Source organism: Podarcis raffonei, chromosome 11 (genome assembly GCF_027172205.1).
Source record: "Podarcis raffonei isolate rPodRaf1 chromosome 11, rPodRaf1.pri, whole genome shotgun sequence".
Taxonomy (NCBI): domain Eukaryota; kingdom Metazoa; phylum Chordata; class Lepidosauria; order Squamata; family Lacertidae; genus Podarcis; species Podarcis raffonei.
Genome location: NC_070612.1, coordinates 27,982,447 through 28,010,384, shown reverse-complemented (window position 1 = coordinate 28,010,384; position 27,938 = coordinate 27,982,447). Strand labels below are relative to the sequence as shown.

Sequence of the window (27,938 nt, the reverse complement as noted above, 5' to 3'; positions counted from 1 at the left end):
TGCCCAAGTTACATTCCCCAAGAATGCTTCAAACAAATACTTCTGTTGACAAAGAGTTCCCTAAAGCCAAGCAATACTAAGTCACCAAACAGGAATGTATGACAACTGAGATATCATTTATATACTGCCTCATATGAAAAAGAATGCAAAAATTCTGACACACCTCTAGCAGCAAAGCGCTGGCAAAATAACTTGTCAAACCAGATAGAGATTGGGGGGAGAAAGGATAGCTTGGCTTTACTTCAGAGAAGCGCTTTAAGCTGATAACTATTTTAGGATCTAAAAATGCCAAAATGGAACAACATTTAAATATCTACTTTCCTGACACATATGTCATAGCATATCTAATCTGTAATTCCTCAGTTATACCAAGGTAGGATGAATCCTTGGTCCTTTTGTTTCACTAAACAAGGGCACAATGTTTTTATGAATATACAATACGCAAGCTTAAATAGGCCATCATTTATTCATAGTATATCATTAGCATATGCTGACCTGGAAACTAGGTTGAGAGGTGAGGTAAAAATTTATATTAAATAATATTGTTTGTTTTCTATGAATCAGTGTCTGCGTTAACAAGAAGGAAGTTTTGCCTTAACAATAACATACCAGCCTGCTGTTAATTAGACACCATATTTCAACATAGTTGTTACTTCTCATAGAATCATAGGGTTGGGAGAGATCCTGGAGGTCATGCAGCTCAACCTGCTACTCAGTGCAGGATCCAAAATGCAGGATGTAACTACAGCAGCCTTGACAGATGGTTGTCTAATCTAGCTTCTGTTTAAATACCGCTGGCAGAGTAAGTCCACCACCCTTTGAAGATGTCTGATCCATTGTTGAACTCCCCTTACCAAAGAAAGTTTCCCCTAATATTTAGCTGAAATACACTTCTGTGTAGTTTGGACCCTTGGTTCTAGTCCTAGTTGTAAACAACAGAGAACAAATCTCTTCCATCTTCTTTAGCAAACCCATCGCCTCCCAAGTTGCAAGGGTTAGTGTTTTCCATTGTGACAGTGCTGGGAAGCAAAGTGACATGAAGATATCCATGTCAAAATCTGTCACCTCAATTATAAGAACTATTGTTGAAGAATGGGAGACTGGGAGATTCATCTAAAAAGCAGTGCTGAAAGGGTAAAATGTTATTGCTTCTTTCTGGAAAGTTAATGGGGAAATGGCCTGGACGTTTTAGTTTATAGAATACAGTGGTACCTCGGGTTACAGATACTTCAGGTTACAGACTCCGCTAACCCAGAAATAGTACCTTGGGTTAAGAACTTTGCTTCAGGATGAGAACTGAAACTGTGTGGCGGCGGCGGGAAGCCCCATTAGCTAAAGCGGTACCTCAGGTTAAGAACAGTTTCAGGTTAAGAACGGACCTCCAGAACAAATTAAGTTCTTAACCTGAGGTACCACTGTACTAGAGTAGTAAAGTTCAACCTTTTCAAACTCAGGACCCACCTAGTGTTTTGGGACCCATTTATTGCAATTTTTTTACCATATGTTTGTATGGTGATAGTACTGCTGTTATGACCCACCTTGGATAAAGGTTAGGGATAAGACCCAAACCCATGACCAGATAGTGGGTCCCAACCAGTGCTAGAGTAATGTTTGCATAGTTAACCTTGGTCAATCCTTTCTTTTATGAATGAGTTACATTTCCATTTTAAAATAAATGTACCCAGCAGCTATTACATAATACATATTGTGTGGTTTGTGGCATTTCCCTCAGTTCCTGATTTACTGTTTGGAGGACCAGCTTCCAGTTGTGGTTACTTGCTAAATTACTTAATTCTGTTTTGTTTTTGGAATAAGTATTCTGTTCTAGTGAAATTATAGCATTAGTCCATAATCTAGAGTGTCCTGGTGCAGTCTTTCCTATTTATTTTATAGGGCAAATATATGTGCACATAACTGGACATGATTGTTGGAATGGGATACTTCTATTCTTGTAGGAAAGGGAAGTAGAGATTCATTGGCTAGTGAGGTTCTCCATCATTTCATTAAAATATAACCTTGGTAAAAAGGTAATGGACCCCTGGACAGTTGAGTCCAGTCAAAGGTGACTATGGGGTGCGATGCTTATCTTGCTTCAGGCCGAGGGAAGCTTTTGTCCACAGACAATTTTCCGGGTCATGCTGGTATGCTTTTGAACTGCTAGGTTGGCAGAAGCTGGGACAAAGCAACGGGAGCTCACCCTTGCACGGATTCGAACCTCTGACCTTCTGATTGGCAAGCCCAAGAGGCTCAGTGGTTTAGGCCACAGCTCCACCCACGTCCCAAAATATAACCTGCTATTATATGATTCACAGTTGACAGGAGTCTCCCTATTAAGCAAACTCACTATGTTTCTCTTTACCAATGTAATTCTCAGGACTAATTCTCATTTTCCCTTTTATATTTGCATAAGTGAATCTGGGGAAAACCCTCAAAACAGCCTTTGGGTGTTTTGAAAAATTATATTTCCAAAAACACTTGGAAAGCACACCATGGCAGGGGCCATCAGTATCTGCTATGGTGCCCATGAAATGTCAATATCCCCTCAAAATCCTTTTTTTTTTTTTGGTCTTCCTGCTTCCTGTTTGCACTGGCTCGGCTTCTTCCACATTGAACATCCCCCCTCTGAAATATGCTTGTTGATGGAGTGGCATGCCAACATCATTTTGTGTTCTTGTCTCTTTTTCTGCTCTTTTAAATAGGGCAGCCATTACTCCTGTTCTCACAGCAGTCATTTTGTGTTATCCCACTGTAGCCATTTCCCCCCCAATGACATATCCCCACAGAAGCCATTTTGTAACTGGCACTCATGGCACTTTTTCAAAATTCCAGGAGTGTCCCTAGGTCCAGAAAGGTTGGCAACTCCTGCACTAGGGCATAACCCATTGCTGTGTAAACACAGGATTACAATTGACAGCTGCTTTAACTGGAGATGGTCTTATAATCTTGTGATGTTTCAAGGACCAGCAAGCTTTTATCTTGTCAGGCAGATGAGTCTTCATATGGTGAACACTGCTTAGGGCTTTTAAACTGCTGGGCGTGTTTTAATATCTGTTGAGCTGGTTTTTATATTGCTTGGTTTTATATGGTTGTTTTATTAGGGAAGTGGTAGTTTCATTGTTGTAAGATGCTCTGAATAATGCAAATACACGAGAAAGGAGAGATATAAATCAAGAAAGAAAGAAAGAAAGAAAGAAAGAAAGAAAGAAAGAAAGAAAGACTGTATGTGCTTTAGTTGCATAAGCTGCAGGGCGGTATCTGGGAGAGGTTTGTTAATACTTGCAACTAATAACACTATGCATTAGAGCCTGGACTGCTAAGTAGCCAAGGCATCTGCTTGGAACTCAGTATGCAGTCTGTTTTGGAGCACAGTGTTATACACAGGCTGATGACACACAGCTCTGTTTTTCTCTAACATCTGAACCAGGAGGTGTTGAGCAAGTCCTGAACCACTGCCTGAACTCAGTAATGGGCTGGATAAAAGCCAATAAACTCAAGCTGAAGTTTAGCAAAATAGAGGCCCTGTGGGTGAGTGACTGCCAGGTCTGGGAAAATGGTCTGTTGCCTGTTTTGGATGGGGTTTCACTCCCTCTGAAAGAACAGGTGCATAGCTTAGGGGAACTCCTTGGGGGGGGTACTACTCAGGTGTCTTCAATGTCTTCTGTCAGCTTTGGCTGGTGTGCCAGCTACAATTGCTCCTGGACAGGGATTGCTTGGATACTGTGGTGCATGCATTAGAAACTAGATTAATTAATAGACTTGATTATTGTAATACACTTTATTTGGGGTTGCCCTTGAATTTGGTCTGGAAGCTGCAGCTTGTAGGAGCATAGCAGGGGCAGGGGCCCTGGGTGCAAAATTCTTGGGGTGCAAAATTTTAAAAAAAGGAAAGAAAGTAGTCCTAATAAATCATTATAATAATTAGTAATTATATCTTTTAGGAGACATCTGAAGGCAGCACTGTATAGGGAAGCTTTTAAGGTTTAATGTTTTACTATGTTTTTATATATGCTCAAAGCCACCCAGAGTGGCTGGGGCAACTCAGTCAGATGGGTGGGGTATAAATACCGTAATTTATCATCATCATCATCATTAATTAATTAATTAAATACAAATTAGTGTGCCTTCCCCCTTGCACAGAAAATCTCCCAATGTTTGCATGGGCAGACTGAAGAGTGAATTTGGGCAACAGCTGGTTGCTAGGGTGCCCTCTACATGGGCTTTAGAAATATACCTGCTCTCTGCCACGCTCGGTGCTCACTGGGCACTACGCCTGCCACTCATGTAAGTTGCCAAGCTATTGCCCGTTTGTTCTGTCTACTGGCAGGTGGTGGAGAGCATACTTGCCTTGCCTGGGCACTGGCAACCCATGCTACACCACTTGCAGCTTGTGCAGAAAACTGCTGGGTGATTGTTCTCCAGGGCAACCTACTAGCAACATGCAACACGGGTGTTGAAAATATTTTATCGGCTGCCAATTTGCTAATGGGCTAGATTCAAGGCATTCAAGATTTCTATTTCAATCCAAGCCTGCAGATATGGGAGAAACAAGACCCTTTTGGGGTGTTCATGCTGTGAACTCCTCCACTGTAGGCTCACGTTGTATACCTGTGTTAATAAACCATACACAGTGGTACCACTGGTTATGAACTTAATTCATTCTGGAGGTCCGTTCTTAACCTGAAACCGTTCTTAACCTGAGGTACCACTTTAGCTAATGAGGCGTCCTGCTGCCGCCGCACCGCTGACACGCGATTTCTGTTCTCATCCTGGGGCAAAGTTCTTAACCCGAGGTACCACTTCTGGGTTAGCAGAGTCTGTAACCCGAGGTGTTTGTAACCTGAGGTACCACTGTATAATAAAGACATCACAGTCTCTGCTGTACCTCATTCCAAAAAGCAGCACAAAGCTGGGTAAGCATCTGGAGCCCTGGAATCTTGCGCCGCTTGGAGATTGGTGTGGCTGCTACAATATATTCCTGGATCAGAGACAGGCATTTTGTGCTGGAAGTACCAAACAGCTTCTACAGACTAAACCAGCTCAAAATTAAGTCCTGATTTCCAGGGGAATCAGAGATGTCCTTTCTGACCACCTGACCAGTAGCACATGAATGCCCATTTGTGTTGTTGCACACATCTCCTTCCCAAAGCGTTTGGATATTAAGACTCATTTGAAATGAATAGAGTTAATTTAGGAATATAGACATTTACAATGAATAAAATACCACCCCCCTCCGAATAACACACCCACCGTCAACATTCATACTAGCAAAAGCTGGCGTGTCCTCGTGAGGCGCAAAGCGGTTGTGAGATGCAGCTGTCAGGAGAGCCTCCAGCAGCTGGGCTACCATATTTATTCGCACACACCAGGTCCACAATCGCCATTGCTTTTCCATAGGCACAAGGGCCGTGGCGAGGGGTATTGTTATGTTGGGAGGACGGTGAGGTTATTGTGCTTTTCGGGTACGGTGCAAGTCCCTCAGCGAGGGAGGAGCAGGAGGCTAAGCCTGACGTGCGCTGCCTGCGTGGCTTGAATAATAGGAACATTGTTTGAGGGAGAGGGATAATGAAGGCGCTCCTGGCAGGCGGGAGAGGGAGAAACTGGAGAAAGGAGGCAATCTGGTCGGGCCGGAGACAACAGGAAGGGGGAGGGAAGGACTGTGCAAACGGCTCCGGCAGCCCCCCCCCCGCTCCGTCGCCTCCCCATACCCAGGGCTGGCGTCGGAGAGGAGGAGTCGCCGTCTGCGCCGGGGCGCAGTGTGTGTGTGTGTGTGTGTGTTGTGAGGGGGGGGGAGAAGAGAGTCCTGGAGGCGGGGCAAGAGCTGAGCAGCCGGAACGCAGCTGCCGCCTCCTCCTCGTCGTTGTCGTCGCCGCCGCAGCGGCTTGTAAACAGATCCGGGGCCTCCACGTGACCGCTTCAAGTACCTGTGTGAGGGGACTGTATTGACTTGCCTCTCGTATTGTCTCCGGCAGGCAAGCAGCAGCAGCAGCAAGAGGAGCCGCCGCCGCCGCCGCCGCCGCCGCCGGGCTCATGACAACAAAGCCGAGCGGGAGAGCGCGAGGGGAGCGCGCGCCGCGGCGGCAGCAGCAGCAGCTGCAGTCGCTGACGACTCTCTGGCGCCTTCTTAGCCTATCCCCCTCGTCGTCCCTTCCCCTCGCATCCCACCCGGCCCCGCCAGTAGCGCATCCTTCCCTTCACGTTCCCTCCCTCCCTGCCCGCCGCCGCCGCTAAAATGGCTGAGGCTGTTGGGCAGTGACTTGAGCGCCCTCCCGGTTTGGTGGTCGTGAGGAAGCAAGGGAGCCGAGCTGTGGCGGGCAGCGGCTGCCCCCTCGGCCACCATGAGTACCTTCGCCTTGGAGGAGACCCTGGAGGCGGACTGGGTGGCCGTGAGGCCTCACGCCTTCCACGAACGGGAGAAGCACAAGTTCGTCTTCATCGTGGCCTGGAATGAGATCGAGGGCAAGTTCGCCATCACCTGCCACAACCGGACGGCGCAGAGGCAGCGCAGCGGCTCCAGGGAGATCCGCCGCGGGGGGAGCCCCGGCCTCGAGCACCAGCGAGCCGCCGCCGCCGCCTCTTCCTCCAAGGTGCCCGGGAGCCCCACCGTCCGCAGGAGCAGCCCGGCCTGGAGCAGCGCCGAGCCTGGCCAAGCCAGGAGCTCGCCGGTTTCTCCCGCCCGGGCCGAGCCGTTGCCTAGGAGCCCCGGCAGCCGAGTAGCGGAGGCACCGCCGCCGCAGAGGAGCCCGGCCCGGGCGCGGAGCAGCCCTGCCCGGAGGCCTCAGCCTGCTGCGAAGGCGCCGCTCAGCCCCGCGGCCTGCGCGGCCGAGGACATCGAGGTGCTGGAGCTGGGGAAAGACGAGCCTGCGGGAGGCGCCGCTTTCCTGCTGCCGTCCCCGCTCGCCGGGCCTGCGGTCGCCCCGCAGCCGCCTTCGGCGGCCGTCTCGGAGACCGAGGCGCCGTCGGGCGAGGAGTGCAGCTGGGCCGGCCTCTTCTCTTTCCAGGACCTGCGGGCCGTGCACCAGCAGCTGTGCTCGGTGAGCTCCGAGCTGGAGCCCTGCTTGCCGGTCCTTCCCGAGGAGCCGTCGGGCATGTGGACGGTCCTCTTCGGAGCTCCGGAGATGTCGGAGGAGGAGATGGACGCTTTGTGCTGCCGGCTGCAGGTCTACCTGGGCCACTGCCTGGACACCTGCGGGTGGAAGATCCTCTCCCAGGTGCTGTTCACCGAAACGGACGACCCGGAGGAGTATTACGAGAGCCTGAGCGAGCTGCGGCAAAAGGGTTACGAGGAAGTGCTGCAGCGTGCCCGCAAGCGCATCCAGGAGGTGAGGAAGGTCCCCAGTGCTGATAAAATAGAAACCCCTTCAGCCCCATCCTGAGCATGCTTACCTGTAAGCAAGTTCCCCTGAGTCCCATGCAACTTACTTTCAGTATAAGCTTTCGTTGGATTTCTGCCTCCAACTCTGCTGCTGACCTGACTATATTATCATGTAAAGTCTTTATGGGGGAAAATAAGACTTTGGAGAAGGGCAGAAAGATGCTAAAGGCTGAATCCAATGCTATATATATATATATATATATATATATATATATATATATATAGCCAGCCACATGTGCTTACAAGTAAACTTCCAGAGGATCTGGCTTTCTGTATCTAAGGCCCTTTTTTGTATCTTTCCAAAACTGATGTATTCTTATACAGTACTTACGGGTATCTTGACCTTTTAAGGAGGAGTCATATGTTTTTATTTTAACTGGCTGGGTCAGTGGGGTGGGTGGGTACTGGACTTGTTTACTCTGGTACTTGGATATGTTTGCCAGTTATTCTGCTAGCTAGACACTATTCCTAATACAAGGAAATGGATTGTAATAAAATCAGTCAGAACTAAATTGTCCTGTCAGATTTACATCTAAGATCAGCATCAGTGTGAGTCAATATCTTCTATTCACCTTGTGCTTTCTTGATTTATAGTTGGTGGTCGATACATCAAACAATACTTAGTATTTTTTTTAATTGGGCAAAAATTACATGCATCATTTTGCAACAGATACTGATTTTTTTATATAATTCCATTTAGGATGAAATCATATTATTAGTGAACTTAATGAGGAAGATAATTAGTGAATGATGTTTCCAACATTGTCAGTTTTGAAGCAGAGGGCCAACATTTTGCCCACAGTATTTCGACTCTGAGTTTGATCTTTGTTATCCTGTTGTGTGAATACATCATGAGTCTGTCTAGTTGTGCTTTTCATGAAGATATATATTTACAGTATTTGGAATAAGAGGTTGGGTAAGGACCAAAAATAGTCTCACTCATTTCCCAAGTAACTAATTACTCTTGTTTGCCCAACATGCTTGTCAAGTGAAACTTTGCAGCATGATGTGAAGGCCATGCTTGGCTTGAATTAAGTGTGATTCTAGAGCCATTGGCTTGGCTTGGCTGCTTCAGAGTTCTCCTGATGATTATATGCCTTTTATTGTATGGTGGCATTTGTAGGAAATGCTGGTTGTGGTTATTTTTAGAAAAGGTGTGATTTGATTCATTTTTTTTTAATAATCTGCATGGATTGAAGGCTTCTAACTTTAGTGAAAATCTGTTGTGTTTGTGATTTTGTGTTAATTGGTGTTCATTTTACATTTAGTTGACCTGGGAATGCTGTTGCCAGGGTAATGAATAGTTACTATTTTAGGTTAAAATTCAATGCCTTCTGTGTTTCCTCTTTCTTTTTTGGTTTTTAGGGCCATGTACAACTGTTCAGCTTCTCAAAACAGAGTTGCCACAGGTATATTCTTTTGGTATGAATATATGCAAAACTTCACTTCTGACTTTTTTTAAAAAAAAAAGGATGGTGGAAGACACCTGGTTGCCTAAGTGCCTAAAAACTTTGACACTGAAAGCTAGGAAAGAGTAATTGTTACCACCCGTAGTAACAAGCAAGCAACTTCAGTAAAATTTCAGTTCCTCTACTGTAGTTCTGTGGGACAAATACATTCTGGAGAAAGAGAAAATGTGAGGCAGATACATGAATAGGTGAGATGCTAAGAACGAAAGGCAAATGTGTGGAACCTTCCAAAATAATGTGAAGTAACCTGTAGTGTAAAAAAAGGTAAAGGACCCCTGGACGGTTAAGTCCAGTCAAATGTGACTATGGAGTTGCGGCGCTCATCTCGCTTTCAGGCCGAGAGAACTGATGTTTGTCCACAGGCAGCTTTCCAGGTCATGTGGTCAGCATGACTAAACCACTTCTGGCGCAACAGAACACCGTGACGGGAACCAGAGTGCACGGAAACGCTGTTTACCTTCCCGCTGCATCAGTACCTGTTTATCTACTTGCACAGGCATGCTTTCAAACTGCTAGGTTGGCAGGAGCTGGGACAGAGCAGTGCGGGGATTCGAACCGCCAACCTTCTGATCGGCAAGCCCAAGAGGCTCAGTGGTTTAGACCACAGTGCCACCCACCACAACCTGTAGTGTAGACATGATCCAACTGGGTAGGATATTGTGTTTAATTGCAAGGCAGCTCTCTTGTCTCTTGGTGACTCAATTAATTTAACCCAGTGAATATTAATCCATATCTGGTGTCAGTATCTCTGTTAGCGTATGTATGCGGTGTAAATTGACCCACCTTTAATTAAAATGTGCTTCATATTTAAGAAAGAAGATCATTTAGGTAGCTCTCTGTCCTTTGGCTCTCAGGTTTCTACTGTCTGTTACACGCTTGATAGTGGCTTTCTTTGAAACAAGAAGCTCATATCTCATTTGGCTAAGTTATTCCATGATAATGGAACAATAGATGACAGCCATTTAATATTAATGTGTAATTCTGATGCAGTGCTTTTCCATACTTCAGGATGAGACTCTGTTCTCTTCCTGAAATACGAACCTAACCAAGCTCATATATATTTTCTTCCACGTTACTTTTGCCACCTGCACTTTGAAAGTAGCTTTCAAGAGATTAGAGATGCAGATAGAGATACTGGATTCTGGCATTTGTGTGATTAAAAAGCTAGTAGAACTTTCAGGAAAATGTGGTCTTGGTTTCAAAGGAAAACTATAAAAGTTGACATTGTTCATAAAATGATATATTGTGAACTGCCTTGTGATCTTTTGATGAAGGGCATTGTACAAATTTAATTAATAATGGAAGATAATATTTTATTAGCATAAAACAAATGAAGAACATTACAGAAAACAAAGATATTCAAAAATGTGTGATGTTATTAGACTTATGCTAAAACTCTTTCTAACTGGCAGATTCTACTGTATGTATGACTCAACTTGTTTGAACAAAATTCTTATTGTTTTAGAGTGCTAACACTGCCAGTCCTTTGTTCAGTTGGTTAATATATCATTTAGTTTAACTATGCAACATTTAAAACTTGTTCTGATCAGTACTGTACTAGATTTATTTGCTAAATTCTAAATCTTTCTAAATTATGCAATGCTTTTGAATGAGGCAGTGCATTAGAATCCAGGTTGGAAAGATCAAAATTGTAAACAAATAAAATATGAGGACTTCACCGTAAATGTTCTTCAAGGCATGAAAATAAAAGAATGGCTATGATTTGTACTAAAAGGAAGTATATTAATTTAAAAAAAGGCCAGTCACACAGAGGGAGCGGAATTCTGGTCTACCTTCCCGCACAGGAGATTTATGTTTAAAAAGAAAACATAATTTGCTTAAATTCTTCACTAAGAAGTCAAACCACTGGAAAATCACAGTGCCCTCTGTGGCTGCAGAGACTGGTAACTCATACCTGCTGCCTCCCACATGGTTTTCGCTGTGTTCACAAGCACCGAAGTGACCTCTTTGGGGCACAAGCCTGGGCAGTGTGTATGGAGAGGTCTTTGGCTGCCCAGATGACAAGTCCTCCCTCTTGGCCTTGCTGATGTGGTCCAAAGGAAAGCACAGCAATACATTTGCCACCAGCTTTACTCCTGGAGTTGCTGGAAGGAGGCATACAAGGTGCCATCCAACTGTATTCTACTCCAGATTTGTGTAGGGTTTATTCCTTAGTCTTTTTTTTTCTCCCAAAGATGTCGCACAAGGAATCAGTTACAGATTTTTCGTTGGGGTTTACTCCCAAAGCCTTTCTCATGAATGCACAAGGCAGCAGAGGTTTAGGATCAGAGTTTTCCTTCCCAGGTTGTCGAGCCCCATCTTCCCCTACTATACATGCCCAAGGGATCAAGATGGACAGCTCAGTAGCCAAGTGATTTCCTCTACCTGTGATTTTTACAGTGCAAGCCTATACATGTCTACTCAGCAGTCCCATTGCTCTCAATAGGTATAAATTTGTATACAATTGTAGATCAAGGTGCTTTTAAAAAAAACCTAGTAAATGTAACTCCAGGCTTTTCATCCTTATCTATCCTTCTGCAGCTTTAATCACAATGTAATAAGTAAGTGAAGAGCAGTCATTTTATTTTATATAACAACTGTAATGCTTTATCTTTATTAAAATACTTTATTAGAGGATCAATAATTTGAATGGGCATTAATGACTGCATTTGTACTTTAGAAGAGATAAAACTTCTGCTCAATTAAGCCCAGAGTAATCTAGAATCCGAATTGGTAAAGACTGTGGCGTGTGTTGTGTGTGGGCGGTAGGCCTTAAAATGCTTTGCTTGCTTCTTCATCTGAAATGTTTTAAACTGAGCTTAGGTTGTAATAGTCTACTGCTCCAATGTATCTGTCACTTCTGAAAAAACTACTCTTTTAACTTACACAGAAGTGAGAATTCCACATGGAATTCCACATAGAGAAAAATAATAGGGGATGGTTATGCTTATTGTACTTTGCATGTGAGCTTCCCAGACACATTAGAATAGCTTCTGTTGGAAGATGTGTTAGGCTATGGGTGCCTAGATCTGATACAGCAAGCCTGTTCTCACAAAACATCTGTGTTGGGTTTAGAACGGTATACTTCTAAGAAGACGAAGAGATTTATTAATAGCTGATGTAATAATAATAATAATTAATAATAATTTATTATTTATACTCCGCCCATCTGCTGGCTTCCTATAGTTCTAGCACTTTGTGTCCTTTTAATCTAAATAATTATCTTCCTATAAAGTGTTGCTGCTTGAACCCTTTCCTGGGATAAACATAGATTCTCTTTTAATAGTATTCCATAATTTTTCATTCCAATGATCATTGAGTTTTTCCAAGATGTTGTCTGCCGCTGCTGACACATGAGCCTAGATTTAGGCTCTGGCTTGTTACAACTGCTCCCATGACATGGAGAATCATCTTTCATGTGTGTGCGTGTCAGTGGTTATGGGCCTAGTGGCAGGTCCGTGCAGAGGAGCAGGGCAGCTGGATACACTTGCCTTGGGCCTCAGATGGCTAAGCTTGTCAGGGAACACCGCCAGGGACTGGCTGCTTTTTTGTTTGAGTTTATAGCTTTATTCTAACTAGACTCCTGTCCTGGGCCTCAGAGAAGTGCTGCCTAGTGGTGGTAGTGAGGGTAGCGACTTTGGCCAGAAAATAGTATTGTAAGCTAGGGACTAATGTTGCTCACCCAGTTTTACTCTAAAATTTCTTTATTACAGTATGTATGGCCTTCCATTTCTAACAGCTACATGTCTTCTTGTAGATAAGTGACTTTATTTCTTTAAAGAAATAATGAACTGTCATTCAAACAAAACAAAATGTCCCAATATTATGTACAATTTCAGCCTTGGGCATCCTGACCCTATTAGCTACATTTTTTACTTTTATTGTTGACAATGTTGGCCATGTTTTTAAAAATACTAAGGTTTCTGACTGCAGCTTTTTCTTAATTGAGCATCCATAACACTAACTATGAAAGTAAACTCCTCACAGAGGAGTGGCATTTTTAAAAATACAGTAAAAGAGTAATTCTTTGAGCTAGTAATCTTTTTTGGGATTTTCTTTTGCAAGCAGGGCTGTTGAAATCCATTTGTAAGTTTGGAATTGTAAACAGTAAGTTTTTGGATATGTGTTTTTGTGGAAAAATGTTTAAGAATGCCACCTAATATTTGTTACAAGATAAAAATTTGTGCAGAGTCAATGCCTTTTTATCCAGGATGAAATGTACTCTAAAAAGTCGCACGTGTATCAGTCACCCTTGCAAGTTTTCTGTGCCTTGGACAGTGGCTCAACAGACAGCAGCATATTAGGTTTCGTGTCACTCATGGCTCCAGCACCAGCTCTGTTCTTAGGATCATAGAACCGTACCGTTGGAAGGTATCACGAGGGTCATCTAATCCAACCCATGCAATGCAGGAATCTTTTGCAATGTGGAGCTTGAATCCATGACCCTGAGGTTAAGCATGCTACTAGGCTCTACCACCTGAGCTATCTCAGGAACGCCATTGGTAGGAACAACTTTGCCTGTTGCATGACGGTCGCTCATTGAGCTTGCTGAGATATAGGAGGAATAACTGGAGGAGGAATAACTGGAACATCCTGGTCACTGTTGTTGGTCATGGTGTAGATCTCGTTTGGGACCTGCATAGAACAGGGTGTAAAATTCATCCTGTAGCTGTGGGGGAGATTGTGAACAACAAAGGGAGAGACAGGGAGAATGAGCAATAGACCTCAGCCGGCGCTCATCGTTCCTGAATCTAGATACCAGTACTCAGTGGCTGTACGTGGGTGGGAGCAGAGGGAGTGGTGCCACCTGTATGTTTAGACAGCACTTATGCCTCAGGCTCTCCTCTCTCATGTGGGAAGGAGAGGAATGCAGTGACTGTGTGTGTGTGTGTGTGTGTGTGTGTGTGTGTGTGTTTAGTTTATCTACATATCTCTGTATCTACCGTGTATCCATCCCTTGGGGGTTGCAGTGGAATCCAGAACATGCATGCAGTTGTTCCTTTAAAGCCAAACTGCTGATGAGTATTTGGCCAGCAGTGGTGACGGTTGGGGACAGAGTGCCTGGCCTTTGCCAACTGGGAGCTTAACTGTATGGGAATAAGTGCCTCTCCTCTGCTTGAAAGACCCTGCTTCCTGCTGTTGATAATAGGGAACAGCATTAGAGCAGTACATTTCAGACAAGATTTGATATTCATATACAGTGTTACCTCAGGTTACAGACGTTTCAGGTTACAGACTCCGCTAACCCAGAAACAGTACCTCATGTTAAGAACTTTGATTCAGGATGAGAACAGAAATCGTGCGGCGGCAGTAGGAGGCCCCATTAGCTAAAGTGGTGCTTCAGGTTAAGAACAGTTTCAGGTTAAGAACGGACCTCCAGAATGAATTAAGTTCTTAACCCAAGGTACCACTGTATGACAAAAGGGGTTGGTAGAAGACAAGGGAGAGGATCCTGAAGTTATACTTCTGCTTAGCCTAGCAGTCCTAGTTGTGGAGTGGGGTGTTGGCTGTTTGTGTCGAGAGAGTCCTGAGGCAGGAGTACTTCTCAAGGTTCTAGGTAGAGAAGTGTTAATAATGTCCCAGAATATTCTGAGGACAGTTTTGTGCAAAGTTCTCCTTTGTAGCTCTAAATATTGTAACACAGGGATAGAGAGTTGTACTCCATGTCATATGTCTTATTTGAATTATGGTCTTCCTGTTGGAGGTTTGGTGTGCTGTGATTTGGTGCTAACATTATATCCCATGTTTGGTGGTCCTCAATATAGTGGGGATTTTTAATACCCCCCTCATTGGAAATCAAAGGGAGGAAAATTTCTTGCATCATATCCAGCTGTGCTGTCAGAAGTGGGATAGCTCTGATCTGGAGGGTTACAGGGTATGGTTTAAGTGTGTACATCCCTTGCTTTATTTTGTGATGCAAGTTTGTGACCTCACAGTTTTAGTTACCATATACAGTAGTACCTTGGTTTACGAACTTAATCTTTTCCGGAAGTCTCTTCTTAAACCAAAGCGTTCTTAAACCAAAGTTTGCTTGCCCATAGCAGCAGGGGACTCAATTTACAAATGGAACACGCTCAACAGCAAGCAGAACATGTTTTGCTTCCAAGGCAAAGTTCACAAACCAAAACACCTACTTCCAGGTTTGCAGTGTTCTTAATCTAAGTTGTTCATAAACTAAGCTGTTCTTCAACCAATGTACCACTGTATGCCTACTTTTTGCTACTGGTGAAAAATAATTGATATTTACAAATAGTAATATAATAGAGTATTTGAGAGCATAGTATAATCTACATTCTGTCTACCTAGGCAAGGTAGTCAAATCAAGTAGTGAATATTTTAACAGTGGGTAATAAGTAGGGTTGGAACGTATATCCACATTAAAATAGTGTGGCCTCAGATATGTCTCTGTTCCTCTGCCTTGATTTTTGTGAGGGTAGAAAGCCACTCTTAAGTTCCATGGAGGGATGGATGATGGATGGGATAAAAAGTAATGAATAATGTCTCAGGAGTGTTGCTGCCATGTGGGTCAGACAGATGTCATATTAAACAAAATGTGTGCTGGTCTGACAAATTTGCCTTGCATATTTTAGAGAAGTTCTTTATGCCTCATCTTTCGTTTTAAAACTTGGTACTGCAGCATATAATAGCCTAAGGCCATAACTTGCTGGTGTAACAATTTACTTTATTCAGTGGGTACAACTGTGGAGGGTTTGTGTACACAGCACACTTTTGCCTAATTCCCACTCCCTTGTCCTAATTCCCCTCTACCTTTACACCACATTGCAAGCTGTTTATAAACTCTACTTAATTTCACAAGTAGTATGTCATAAGATGCTGAGTACTTCTGCTTCGGGGAGGAGCCAAAAGACAAAAGCCCTGCTGTGTGAGCAGAGCTAGCCAGGCAGTTCTGTCAGTCGAAGCTTTAGTTTTATTGAGATTTCTTTGAAGAATATAAAAAAAATATTGTGCAAATAATAAATGCAAGTATCTTCTTGCATCTTTTATCTTGGAATATATATTCTAATTCCATCAGATGCTTATCTTGGCATCATTTAGCTTAATGACTGTCCAGAAAAGATTTCCACTGTAAGCATTTATGAAAGTTCTTTAAGTTCTGTATATTGATTACATATTGTAAAACCATTAAAAAGCAGCCAGGGGCATGGACATTGTTTCCCCCTTATACCTACACTTTCCACTTTACTTTTAAATAAGTAACATCAAGGCATAGCCTTATAGAGTTTTTATACTTCAATTGGTAGATAAAACAGCATGAGAAGTTGTATTCCAGTTTTGTCTTGATATGAACTATGCATTTCTTAGTATGGGCAGTTAAACTCTCTGATCAGCTGTTTCCTGTTCAGGGTTTTAGAATATGGTTTGCGCTATTCATTGTTGTTTGAGTCACTTGATTAAAAGATAAGAACAAGCATATGGAGGAACAAAGATAAAGAGCTCTTGTCCTTTGACTGAGCAGGATTTTGGGCATACTTTGCATTCAAGGACCTAACACTTCAGGTTTTGGTACCAGGAGATGGGGGTAAGCGGTACAGTATATACTTGCTTACATAGTGTTGGAGAATATCTGCTGTAGTACATCTCCTGATTGAGAGGCCTGGATGCAGAGTCTACTGAGCTGGGTAGACCTGGCCTCTGAAAAACTGGGGCTGCATACATTTAAAGCCTTCTGCCCCCACAAAAAGAAATCCTGGTAGCTGTAATATACCACTAACAGTTCACAGAACTACAGTTCCTGGGATTCTTGGGAAGTTGGGAAATGTGCTTTCAATGTGCTTTCAATTTTCTTCCTGATTCTAATCTAAAAGTATGATCCACCTCTTCATGAGCACAGCTGCAGGTGCACAAAAAGGTCAGCATGGGATTCAGTGGAACCCAGTACCCTGCTTCTTCCCCTCACCCACATTGCAATCTGCCAAGCCATTACTGGGAATGGGAGGCTTCTGTCCGCCTCCCACAGCTCCTTGCCTGGTACAAATTACTCATGTTCAGTGTACTTCGTGTGGCAAATCTGTCCGCACCCACAAGGTGATGGGAATGCGAACAGCGCACTCTGTTAAGATTTGTGGCAGTCCCTCTGTGCATGGGCAGCTGTACCTTCTTGGGAGTAGATGGTGCTATGTATTTTTATATTTTACTACTTATTTAACAGTGAGATATTTCAACGTCTTAAATATTTACAGACAAACTATACATCATCAAGTTCTGGACAGTTTAGAAAAACAAATTGGCTTTCTTAGTTTCTACTTGTTAAATTTTCTCTATCAAACTAGGTTTCCTACTTTAGGAAGATTTCATCATAAAATTGTAGAGAACATAGAAATGATGCAGAACAGATATTATATACAGTACTTCTACATAAAATTAGTTTGCAGAGGTTTCTGAAGCAGGGTGGATTATTATTATTATTATAACAGAAAGAACAAAAAACTTAGTGCAATGTAGAAATGGTATAAAAGGTAAAGGGACCCCTGACCGTTAGGTCCAGTCGCGAACGACTCTGGGGTTGCGCCGCTCATTTCGCTTTATTGGCCAAGGGAGCCAGCATACAGCTTCTGGGTCATGTGGCCAGCATGACTAAGCCGCTTCTGGAGAACCAGAGCAGCGCATGGAAACGCTGTTTACCTTCCCGCCGGAGCGGTACCTATTTATCTACTTGCACTTTGACGTGCTTTCAAACTGCTAGGTTGGCAGGAGCAGGGACTGAGCAACCCGTGTCCCTAATAGTATGTCTTTTGCTAAATGACCAAAAAATAAATAAAATCTTAAAGATAGAATTGTAAGTAATATACGGGCATAACAGTCCAAAGGAAGCCAGTGTAATTTACACTGGGGTAAATTATGCTGGTGTAACTTACCCCTATTTCAAAAGCCATTTAGAGTGAAGCTACTGCTGGCTGAGCCAGCCCAAGCCTGGCAGAGGGGAACAAAGACTTTAAAGTAGAATTTGACTTACTCTACCCTTTTTGCCATTGTAACTTCCACCGGGTTGCTAGGTCACATGACTGAGTGGAAAGTGTTTGGAATAGGAGTAAGTCTCCCCTTGTGCCACCAGACGCCTTTTAGGAGGCTTATGCCAGCTTATTTTTTGACTTGGACAGGATGAGGGACTTCAGGAGCTGTAGCCCAGACTGAGCCCAGCCAGAGATTTGCTTGTTTCAGACTCCTCTCATTCTGTCAGACCGTGATTTCGAATGCCTCCCTAACGCTGTGTACTTCCTACATGCTTGACATAAAATTGGAGATCAAATATTTTAGGTTTCAGTCTGGCTTACTTTTAAGTTGGATTGCCCTGTTAACCCTTTTTTAGTTTTATAACTTTATGCAAAAGAGAGAGAGTAGGATTAAGTGAAACTGGTGCTATTCACCGAGATATCAGAATACAAAACTTGAAAATGTTAGTAATTATATCTGGTTTTATTTTGATAGCAGGAGAATGTGCTTATGCTTTGATGTATTATTATTTCTCTTTACTTAGCTCCTAGAGAAACACAAGAATACAGAAAGCATGGTAGAGCTGCTTGAACTATATCAAATGGAAGATGAAGCATATAGCATTCTTGCTGAAGCAACTACAGAACTTTATCAGTACTTACTGCAGCCATTTCGAGATATGAGGGAGCTTGCAATGCTCAGAAGACAGCAGATAAAGGTACACATTAACACAAATCTTATAATTTAAATTTATTTATTTTGAAAAATAACAAAGAATATAAATCTTAAAATATCTTGAAGGTCCCAGGCCACAGAGAAGTTAGGCTGGCCTCAACTAGAGCCAGGGCTTTTTCGGCTGTGGCTCCGACCTGGTGGAACACTCTGTCACAAGAGACTAGGGCCCTGCGGGACTTGACATCTTTCCGCAGGGCCTGCAAGACAGAGCTGTTCCGCCAGGCCTTTGGCCAGGGCACAGCCTGACTCCCTCCCTCGGCAATCTTCGCGGAGCTCTGGCCCAATGGTGGCCAGTGGCTTGAATTTAATTAATTTTATAATGAATGATTTTAGAGTGTTGTTTGTGTTGTACTTTTGTATTGTTTTATTGTTGTTAGCCGCCCTGAGCCCAGCTTCGGCTGGGGAGGGCGGGATATAAATAAAATTTATTATTATTATTATTATTATTATTATTATTATTATTATTATTATTAAAAGGTGTTACATGTGTTTATACATAATCTGTTTTTGTCTTTTATAAATTTTGGTCATTTTCAAATCACCTTGTGATGGTTCTGTTTGAAATTCTTGAAAGTTTGAGTTCTGTATTTACTTGTATGTTCTGCCTGTCTTATCTATCTGATCTATAATTAGGGCATGGATTTGGAGAGTTTGGAATTTTTGTTTGGAATTCCATATTTTTATTGCTTTTATTGATTGATCTAAATTCTGTGCTGCTTTCCTGTTAAAATATCCAGAGTGACTTAGAATAAAAATGGGCCCAGTTAAAACAATAAAAACAGTACAGGTAGCAGCAGCCATATGCAGCAGAATAGAGATCTAGTAAAAGTCAGGTGAACATCTGAAAATGGCAGAACCACAGGCCAGTGACTAGAAGTCTTGAAGAATAAAAAGCCACTGACCTGCTGTGTAAAAAAATAGTTGTGTTTGGGTGCCAAATCAGAATGGGTCCAGATAGTTAATGGTGCCTATAAAAGCTAAAATTGATCCTCTACCACAGAGCTTTCCAAACTTTTCATGTCGGTGACACACTTTTTAGACATGCATCATTTCATGACACATTAATTCAGTTTTACTAGCAAACCAGAGGTTAAACTAACCCCTTTCCAGTCCCGGGAGGAGTGCGGGAAGTGTTCGCGTGACACACCTACATACTGCAGCCGACACATTAATGTGTTCCAACACAGTTTGGAAAGCTCTGCTCTACCACCTGTAGAATCCCCAAATATCCCCCAAAGGGAAAACTTGTGACTGGCTAATAGTTGTTGATATTTATAGTTGTTACAATGTTGTTGTTGTTTAGTTGTTTAGTCGTGTCCGACTCTTCATGACGCCAGGACCAGAGCACGCCATTGTTGTTACAATAATCTCCATCATTAATGTTAATAGAGTTGATCTGATGACTGCCTCCTACAAGGTGGCTGGGACCACTCTTCTTATAATGAGCATTAACCACCTGAGGTGTTACTGAAGTGCTTTGTCCTACTTTGTTGGTTACTGAGTGTACCCGAACCCCTTGACACAAGAAGCTTCATGCTGTAGGTGACTGTTTAGAGCAAAGACTTACGCAAGGCAGGGCAAGGGACTGAACAGTGAAGTACCCCCCTTTCTCATTTGAGGTATGTTTACCCTCATTGCCTCAGATAAGAGAACTCTTGATATATGCAAATGTTTCACTCTGTACCTGTCTGCATTTGCATACAGCCACTACAGGCAAACGCCTCTAAGGACATAAGAACAGGATCAGGCCATTGGCCCATCTCATACAGCATCCTGTTCTCACAGTGGTCAACTAGATGCCTATGGAAAGCCCACAAGCAGGGTCTGAGTGTTGATTCCACTTCAGCAGAGCCTGTTCTTTGTCCTTCAATATGCTTGGTTATTTTATCTTTCAAAAAGTTTGCCTGCGACAGATGAAACACACCTCTAGCTCTACCTTTTCAACTATGGGTTTTGAGTCTTTAGCACAGGGATAGCCAATATAGTGCTATCCAAATGTTGGACTCAACTCCCATCATTCCTAATTGCTGGTCACACTGACTGTGGCTAATGGGGGTAATAGTCCAACAACATCTGGAGGGAGGAAGGGAAAGGAGAATGTTAGCTGCTTTGAGACTCCTTCGGGTAGTGATAAAGCGGGATATCAAATCCAAACTCCTCCTCCTCTTCTTCTTTAGTAGCTAATCACCTACATCAGAGGTTTTCAACCTTTTTGAGTCTACGGCTCCCTTGACCAGCTACATTCTTTCTGTGGCACCCCTGTGGACTCAGGAACCCAGTTATGTCACCCCTTGCTTGCAGAACTGGCAGCCTCTCACCCTTTTTTGAACACCCTCCCATTTGGAGTGTTCCCTCAGCCTCCTCTCCTCTCCCCTCCCCTCTCCTTGGGCGTCCTCTGAGCCACTGCAGCTGCCACCCCGGTCTTTGAGCCTCCCCCCCACCCCAAAGAGAGGTGCCTCCTCACATTGCCCCACAGGGGCCTGGGTAGCACCCCCTGGCCAGCCCCAGAGGCATCATTTCCCTAGGGAGCTTGTAGCCAGGGCTGCTGCAATAAACAGTCGTGCAAGCCCTTGGGAGGCAGAGATGCAGGAGGGCATCAGAAGAGGGAGAGAAGGAAAGAGGGTCAGAGGCTGGTGCTGCCCAAGGCACCCCTGACTATCATTCAGGGCACTGGCCTACATGTTTCAAAGTACTGGTATTTTCCCACAGAAGCCTCTTTCTTTGAACAAAGGCTGGAATCATGTAGGAGACACCAGAGTCCATTTTAGAAGTTTTATTTAAATTTTAATAGTCATGCAAGCACATTTCATATAGAAAATCCTGAAACAATACTAATATCTTTAAAAGACAGTTCCGTGGATGTACTTTGTGAACCAACCAATCAAATTTTCCATAGCGCAAATTCACCTACCAGTGTAATAAAACCTTTGTTAAAGCAAAGATAAGTTGATGTTTCATTTTGCTCTTGTCCTTTGTACAAGGAATAGTTAAAAATTTAGGCACTCTAACATTTTTATAGTGTTCTAAGGATAGGAAACACAGGGTATAATTGTGTTTAATGAGTAAGATTGCTTTCCTGATAACGCCTTTTTATAAATCTCTTCAAACCAAATCAGTTAGATCATTTAAGGGGTAGAGATTGGGAGATATGCCAAAATATGCTCTTAATATATGAATGGCATGTTATCCATAGTAACATGCTAATCATTTTCATTTGTGAGGAAAAACAGCCCAAGTTAAGCATGCTCTCCCCACAGAAAAGTGATATATTACAATTGCAGACCCCTGCAAAAGCTTTTCATTAGAAGTAGGGTGAGATTTTTGTGCAACTGCTCATGTGATACTTGATTTGCAGAGTGCCTCTCAGTACAAATTATGTCTTGGAAATTTCTCCTTCCAGACAGTAGCATTCTGTGGGAGCTTTGATTGCTTGTGAATTCTCAGCAAGAAGCTGTATTGTTCACCTTTCCAAACCTTTATCTCAAGGATGGCTCTCATCCTATTACCTGAGTCCTTCCATTGGTAGACAACAGATGTCTGAGTAAATGAGTGTTCTGTGACTGAGCTTGTCACTTCAAAAAGTCCCTTTCTCATACTTGGATCCAATGCAAATTTATGAAGATTTACCCATGCTGTAATGCTTACTCAGATTAGTAGCTAAGAGCAAATAATTTAGGAAACATTTGCTCGTGAGATTTATCTCCCTAAGTTATTTCTAAGCAGTTCCGGAAAGCACATGATCATTCATCTGTCCTTCCCAGTTAAATTATTTCATCTATATCATAATTGTTAAACAGTTTAACTTTTTGAAGATTTCCATGTAGCCTTTAAGCTTTGATGGTGGATATAAGGGACTGATCTATTTTCAGATATCCATAGAGAATGATTACCTGGGACCTAGAAGAATTGAGAGTCTACAGAAAGAAGATGCAGACTGGCAGCGGAAGGCCCACATGGCTGTGCTTTCTATTCAAGACCTCACTGTTAAATATTTTGAAATAACAGCAAAAGCACAGAAAGGTAATGGAGTTTTACTACTTCATGTTTTCCAATAAAGGCCTTTTAAGAACTAGGAAATCTTATTTACATGATCCAGGTTCTTATAGCTGCACCTTCTTCCTTTGTCTCAAATCACTGTCATTGCTTTTTTATGAATTGCTAGTAGAGATGTACAAATAAGACTTCATCTGGTTTGTGTCACTTTTCACGTGTATCATCTGTAGATTAAATCTGCCCTTCCATGTAGATTATAAAAAGCGGTACAGGTTTAGCACATTCTCTTCATTAAGTACTTACAATATGAAGTCTAACATTACATCATCATAAACATTATGATGATGATGATGATGATGATGATGATGATTATATTAAACACACATACTAGCTGTCTGGGATGGCCAGAAAAAATGCATTAAAATGGGTCCAGTGTTGCCCATGCTAGCAATGGAACATGATGATTTTGTTTAAGGAAGAAGGAGAGAGAATGAGAGAGATGGTATTGTACCCAGGGAGGCAGTCATATTTTTCCTTGCATTGTAACAGAGAATCTCCCAGGAACATTGTATGGAAAAAGATGGCGGGCTGCCTCCATGGAGACAGTCATGCTGCTTTTGTACAAAGTCCATTGTACAATATGGACAGTGTGGATTGATGCAATGGTTCTTGGCTCTTGAAGCTTAATCATTTTGGAAAAGTGAGAATCTTACACAGTTTCCTTCCTTCCTCAAAGTCTTCAAAAACATTTACACGATGGTTCATAGCAGTAGGGAAAGGGGCTGGCATAGGCTTTAATAGAGTCATTTCCTTCCTCCTCACCTCTTCTTTCTCCCCCTTCCCTCCTAGGATAGTATTTCAATGCATTATAGTGTACTGGCCACTTCTCAGAATGGAAGGCCCTGATATTCATTTACGCATCCTGTCCGATTCTTTCTTGTGTTCATAGCCTCCCAATTACTCAACTCTTTCTCAGTCTTGAGGTATTGAGATTTCACACTAAATTTGGAGAGATCCCTTAGATTTTTAAAAAACATGCTTAGTTTGTGATTCGATTTGTAAACTGAGTACTTGTATTTTCGGACTGAAAATTATATTGATGTTGAAAGATCTTTACATTACTGCTGCTATAGGCTGCTAACAAAGTGAAGGGATTTTGTAAACTTCTAACATATACGTTAGTCTGTTCCTGTGAATTAATGTTCCTGTGAATTAATTTATTAATTAATTGTTCTTGTGAATTAATTAACTTGTAGAATGATGCAGTATAAGAAGCAATGTAATAGTTCATTCACAAGTAAACCCCTTGTGAAATGCATCCCTGTTCTCAGGATCTGTCAATAAACAGCAAAACAGGTTATCTGAAAATACTTATTCAAAATTTGCTGGATACGTAAAACATTGTGACGTTTCAGTCCTCCATTTTGATTCAAAATGGCATCCAAATGGTGACAAAGTTTGCTGCCCTCAGGAACCCTCGTGCTGTGTTTGGCAATGTTATGTTGAGATGCGTCTGAAACTATACCAAAAAAGTTCAACCAAATTCATGTTTTGGTTCACCATCTTGATTCAGAATGGCATCTGGCGTCCAAACATTGACAAAGAGTGCCACCCTCACCTCAGAAACTCTTGTGCCAAGGTGTCCGAATGTATAGAGAACAAATGGACAGACATACAAACCATTTTCCAAAATATATAGTAGCTTTTGGATATACCATACCTTTTCTTTAGGGGGCAGTAAATTAATTTATGTCCATACCTGCCCAACCTTAGTCCCCGTAAAAGTTCTCTGTCTGATTCTGTGTAGGATTATGCCCTTGGCTAAGCAGTAAAGATTTTGTTTTATTTCTTTACACAAACATATGCTTAAGTCCAAGCTTTGTAATGAAATATGAAACATTTCCATATATGACAAATCTGCTGTTTTTTAAAAATATCATTTTTTACAGCTGTATATGATCGAATGCGAGCAGACCAGAAAAAGTTTGGTAAGGCAGCTTGGGCAGCAGCAGTGGAACGAATGGAAAAGCTTCAGTATGCGGTGTCTAAGGAGACTTTGCAGCTTATGAGAGCAAAAGAAATCTGTTTGGAACAGAAGAAACATGCGTTAAAAGAAGAGGTAATATTTTAGAGTAATTAGATTTTTAAAATACAAAAATAAATTGGCTTGTTACCTCAAACTGCTTTGAAAACAATATAAAATCCGCTACTACATTGACTTATTGGAGAGACTGGATTTTTTTTTTTTACATAAATGTATTTATCTTTCAAGAATGCAGGAGCTAATTGTGATTTACTTTCTATGAAAATTTGAATGGCAAGATAGTATGAATATTTTCCCCCACTTGGAAGTTATCCTTGTATAGAAAAAAATCACTTCAAAATATGGAGTGCCCCATTTTTTATTAGATTATTGTGACACTCACCACATTTTCTTTCTTCCTTTTCTTCCCACTGTCTCCATGTTGTCAAAATGCAGTTTATAAGCTCTTGAGTCAGGAGCAATCTTTTTAATTATAAAACTCTGTGAAGTGGCCATACACATTGATGGCATCATTTAAAACTGTAGTCTCCATTTGCAGCCAATATAGAAAAATATTGAGCATTTTCTGTTTTTCCCCAGAGCTCCATTTTAGAAGGAATAACATGAACTGATTTGTAACTGACTCACTGCAAAATCTGACTTACGTCTCTCTCACTTAATTGATTCTGATTCTCTTGAACATTTTGAGGGACATTTATCAAGGAAAGTGCTTATTCATGTTGAAATTTATTACCAGACATGGTAATAAATACTACCTTCAGTAATTCATTGGAAGTTTGAAGCACACAAGTTGTTTCAACATGCTTGTTGTTAATTAGTGCATTAGTTATTTTAAATAAATGTGCATGCTATTATATACATAGATTCTCTGGGTGACAAGCTAGAGGCCTTCAGTATAACCATGGATTAAGGCTGCTGTTAATAGACAGGTCAGATGATAGAAATGTAAAAACTGCTGTTTCAGCTCTATCCCCAGTTCTTTTCCCTGCCTCTGCTTTCCTTCTTACTTTTCCAATACTTGTTGCCTTTCCACCAATGGTTTTAACTGAGGACAGATTGATGAGGCAGCAAATGTAGGTACGCCAGGCACTCTTCTTTAACATACACCCATCCTTATTGTGTAATAGTATTTGCTGAAAATAAATTCTAGGGACTTTCAATTCAAAGCCCAACCCTTCAATGTTGCTTCACTGCCCAGAGTCTTCACAAAGATAATGATGGTAAAGGTGTTGCATCAAGTCTGCAAGGTATTCACATTTATTCCTATCTAGACAACCTGCTGGTCAGGTCCCCTTTGTTGCTTCAAGCGAGGGAGGTACTTGTTACAACACAGTTTGGGGATGGAATTGGATAGTAAACCTCGAACAACAGCATTTCTATGTGTGTGTGTCAAAGTGATCAGGCCTGAAAAACAGATAGCCCAGCATATTGCTTTGCACAGGGAATGCAGAGATAGCAGCTTGTAGTCTTCCTTTGCAAGGGAATACAAGGACAAACAACCAGACCAAAAATGAAGGCCCAAAGCTTTATTATTTAAAAATACTTACCCAGTGAGGTGTTCTCTCCCTTGTGAAGATTGACTCTGGAGGAAAAGGGAAATAGAAGTTGGATTGAAGATACTACCCTACCCAGCACACTAACCCTAAACTCACACACAGAGGATGGAGTACACCCACACCCCAAAGACCTGAGCTAGAGATCCTGTAAGAAAAAAAATAGGGAAAACATGAGGCCTGCAGATACTTGCTGCCTCTTTGGATTTCTGCAGTTTTAAATCTTCTCTGAATTATAACCCTTTCTTCAAATTGTAATTCATTTCCCAATTGGCTTCTTCTAATTGGCCTTCTCGGTTCTACTTGATCTTCTCCACCATTGGTGTCTCAGCCCCATATTTCCCCTGAGTTGATATTGAGAGAGAACTGTTTTTATAGTCATGTGTTGTGGCATACAAAAGTTCTTTCCCATAGAATCCATAATTTCGATTGGCTTGTGAAAACATCATTCATCTCTGCCAAGATCCAGGTTTGAATTGTTTCAATATTGTTCTCTACGCTTGCATAGGAACATCCTCCATTTGTTCATAGCAAAGTCCAAATTACCAGCTCGCTCATCTGCTAGACTACATCTGTTTCTTTGCTTCTTAGCCCTCTTTAAGGGAAATCATTCTCATAAAAACACATATGTAACTCCTGGTTTCCATGAAGTCACTAAGGCTTGTATTATTTCTTATCAAAGTTGTTACATTCTGTTCTGCAAAGTTCACAAACAAATTTTCAGTCCAACTGGGTTGAAAATGCAACTTTAACTTTCAAAATGATATAATAGAATACAGAGATAAGATGCATGTTCTTAAAAGCATTATAAGTAATGCTTGAACATAAATTTATCTAAGAAACATGTACTTACAAGGTTGCCAAATACACAAGTTGCGCTCTAGTGCTTATGCTTACTAGGGTTGCCATCTGACTAATACAATGTTTAAAGATACAAGATGCATTTTAATTGCGACAATCTAGCCAACAAAATGTGCTTGGTCTCCTGATTTCCAGCATCAAAGTTGTGCCATGGGCCAAGTTCCACTCGTCACATCCACTGGCTGCCCTGATTGTTTTAGATTCAATATTGCCCCTAGGGGCTCTGGAAAAGACCATCTAGTTTCCCCTCCAGTCATTTGGCAGCCTCTTTTGCCTTCACCCATGTTAGCCTATGGACAATACATCAGATCAACTGAGGAAGGTGCAGGGGAGAATGAACTAGGCCTCATTCAATGCACAGGGAGTCCAGTCTCCCGTCCCACAAGACGGAGTACATTCTGGGAACTCAGAACAAACAGGAGGATTTTTTGAGGTCCTGCCCAATAGTTTTGGGTGGGTAGGATGTTTTGTTTTGTTTTTGCATTTTTCATTTGGATTCAGTATTTTCGCCAACTGAGCCTTCCTTCCTGCCTAAAGTGAACTCCTCGTTTCACTGTTTGCAGGAAAAATTGCTCTCTTCCTTTTAGCTAAACTCTCTCATTAGAGTGGCCAGGGCATTAACCAGATGTTTGAAGGGCTCTCACAATATATCTCTAAATAACTTAGCTAATTCAGAAATCTGACTTTCTGTTCATCTTTCATTCCATAACTTTGGGTAAAAAGATGTCCTTCTCTACATGGTCTAGAATCTAGATGGTTCAGTGCCTGAATCACTACAGCATATGAGGCTAAGTATCTCCCTTCACCCCTTAATGTTACTGCTCTTTTTACTAGGGCTGCAGCTACCTCTGTTGCCTGTTCAAATAATGCCTCTTCATTGGAAATGTGCAAGGTCTATATGGGCTACTCCAACCACTTTTACCAAGCATAAAATTGACAATGCTTTAGCTGAGGCAATG

General features: G+C 42.1%; 1 protein-coding gene across 6 annotated transcripts in view; it reads left to right on the top strand.

Moving 5' to 3' along the window:
* Positions 1-5,778: 5,778 nt before the first annotated feature.
* Positions 5,779-27,938, top strand: part of JMY (junction mediating and regulatory protein, p53 cofactor) — a 40,770-nt gene continuing 18,610 nt past the window's right edge. For all 6 annotated transcript variants that reach the window (XR_008332668.1, XR_008332669.1, XR_008332666.1 and 3 more), the window contains exons 1-4: positions 5,779-7,319; positions 18,338-18,511; positions 22,398-22,548; positions 24,471-24,640. Coding sequence is in view for 2 of the 6 variants with exons in the window: in XM_053407841.1 (XP_053263816.1) it covers positions 6,336-7,319; positions 18,338-18,511; positions 22,398-22,548; positions 24,471-24,640 (1,479 nt within the window). In the remaining 4 variants the exon portion in view is untranslated. The remainder of the gene's footprint in view (positions 7,320-18,337; positions 18,512-22,397; positions 22,549-24,470; positions 24,641-27,938) is intronic.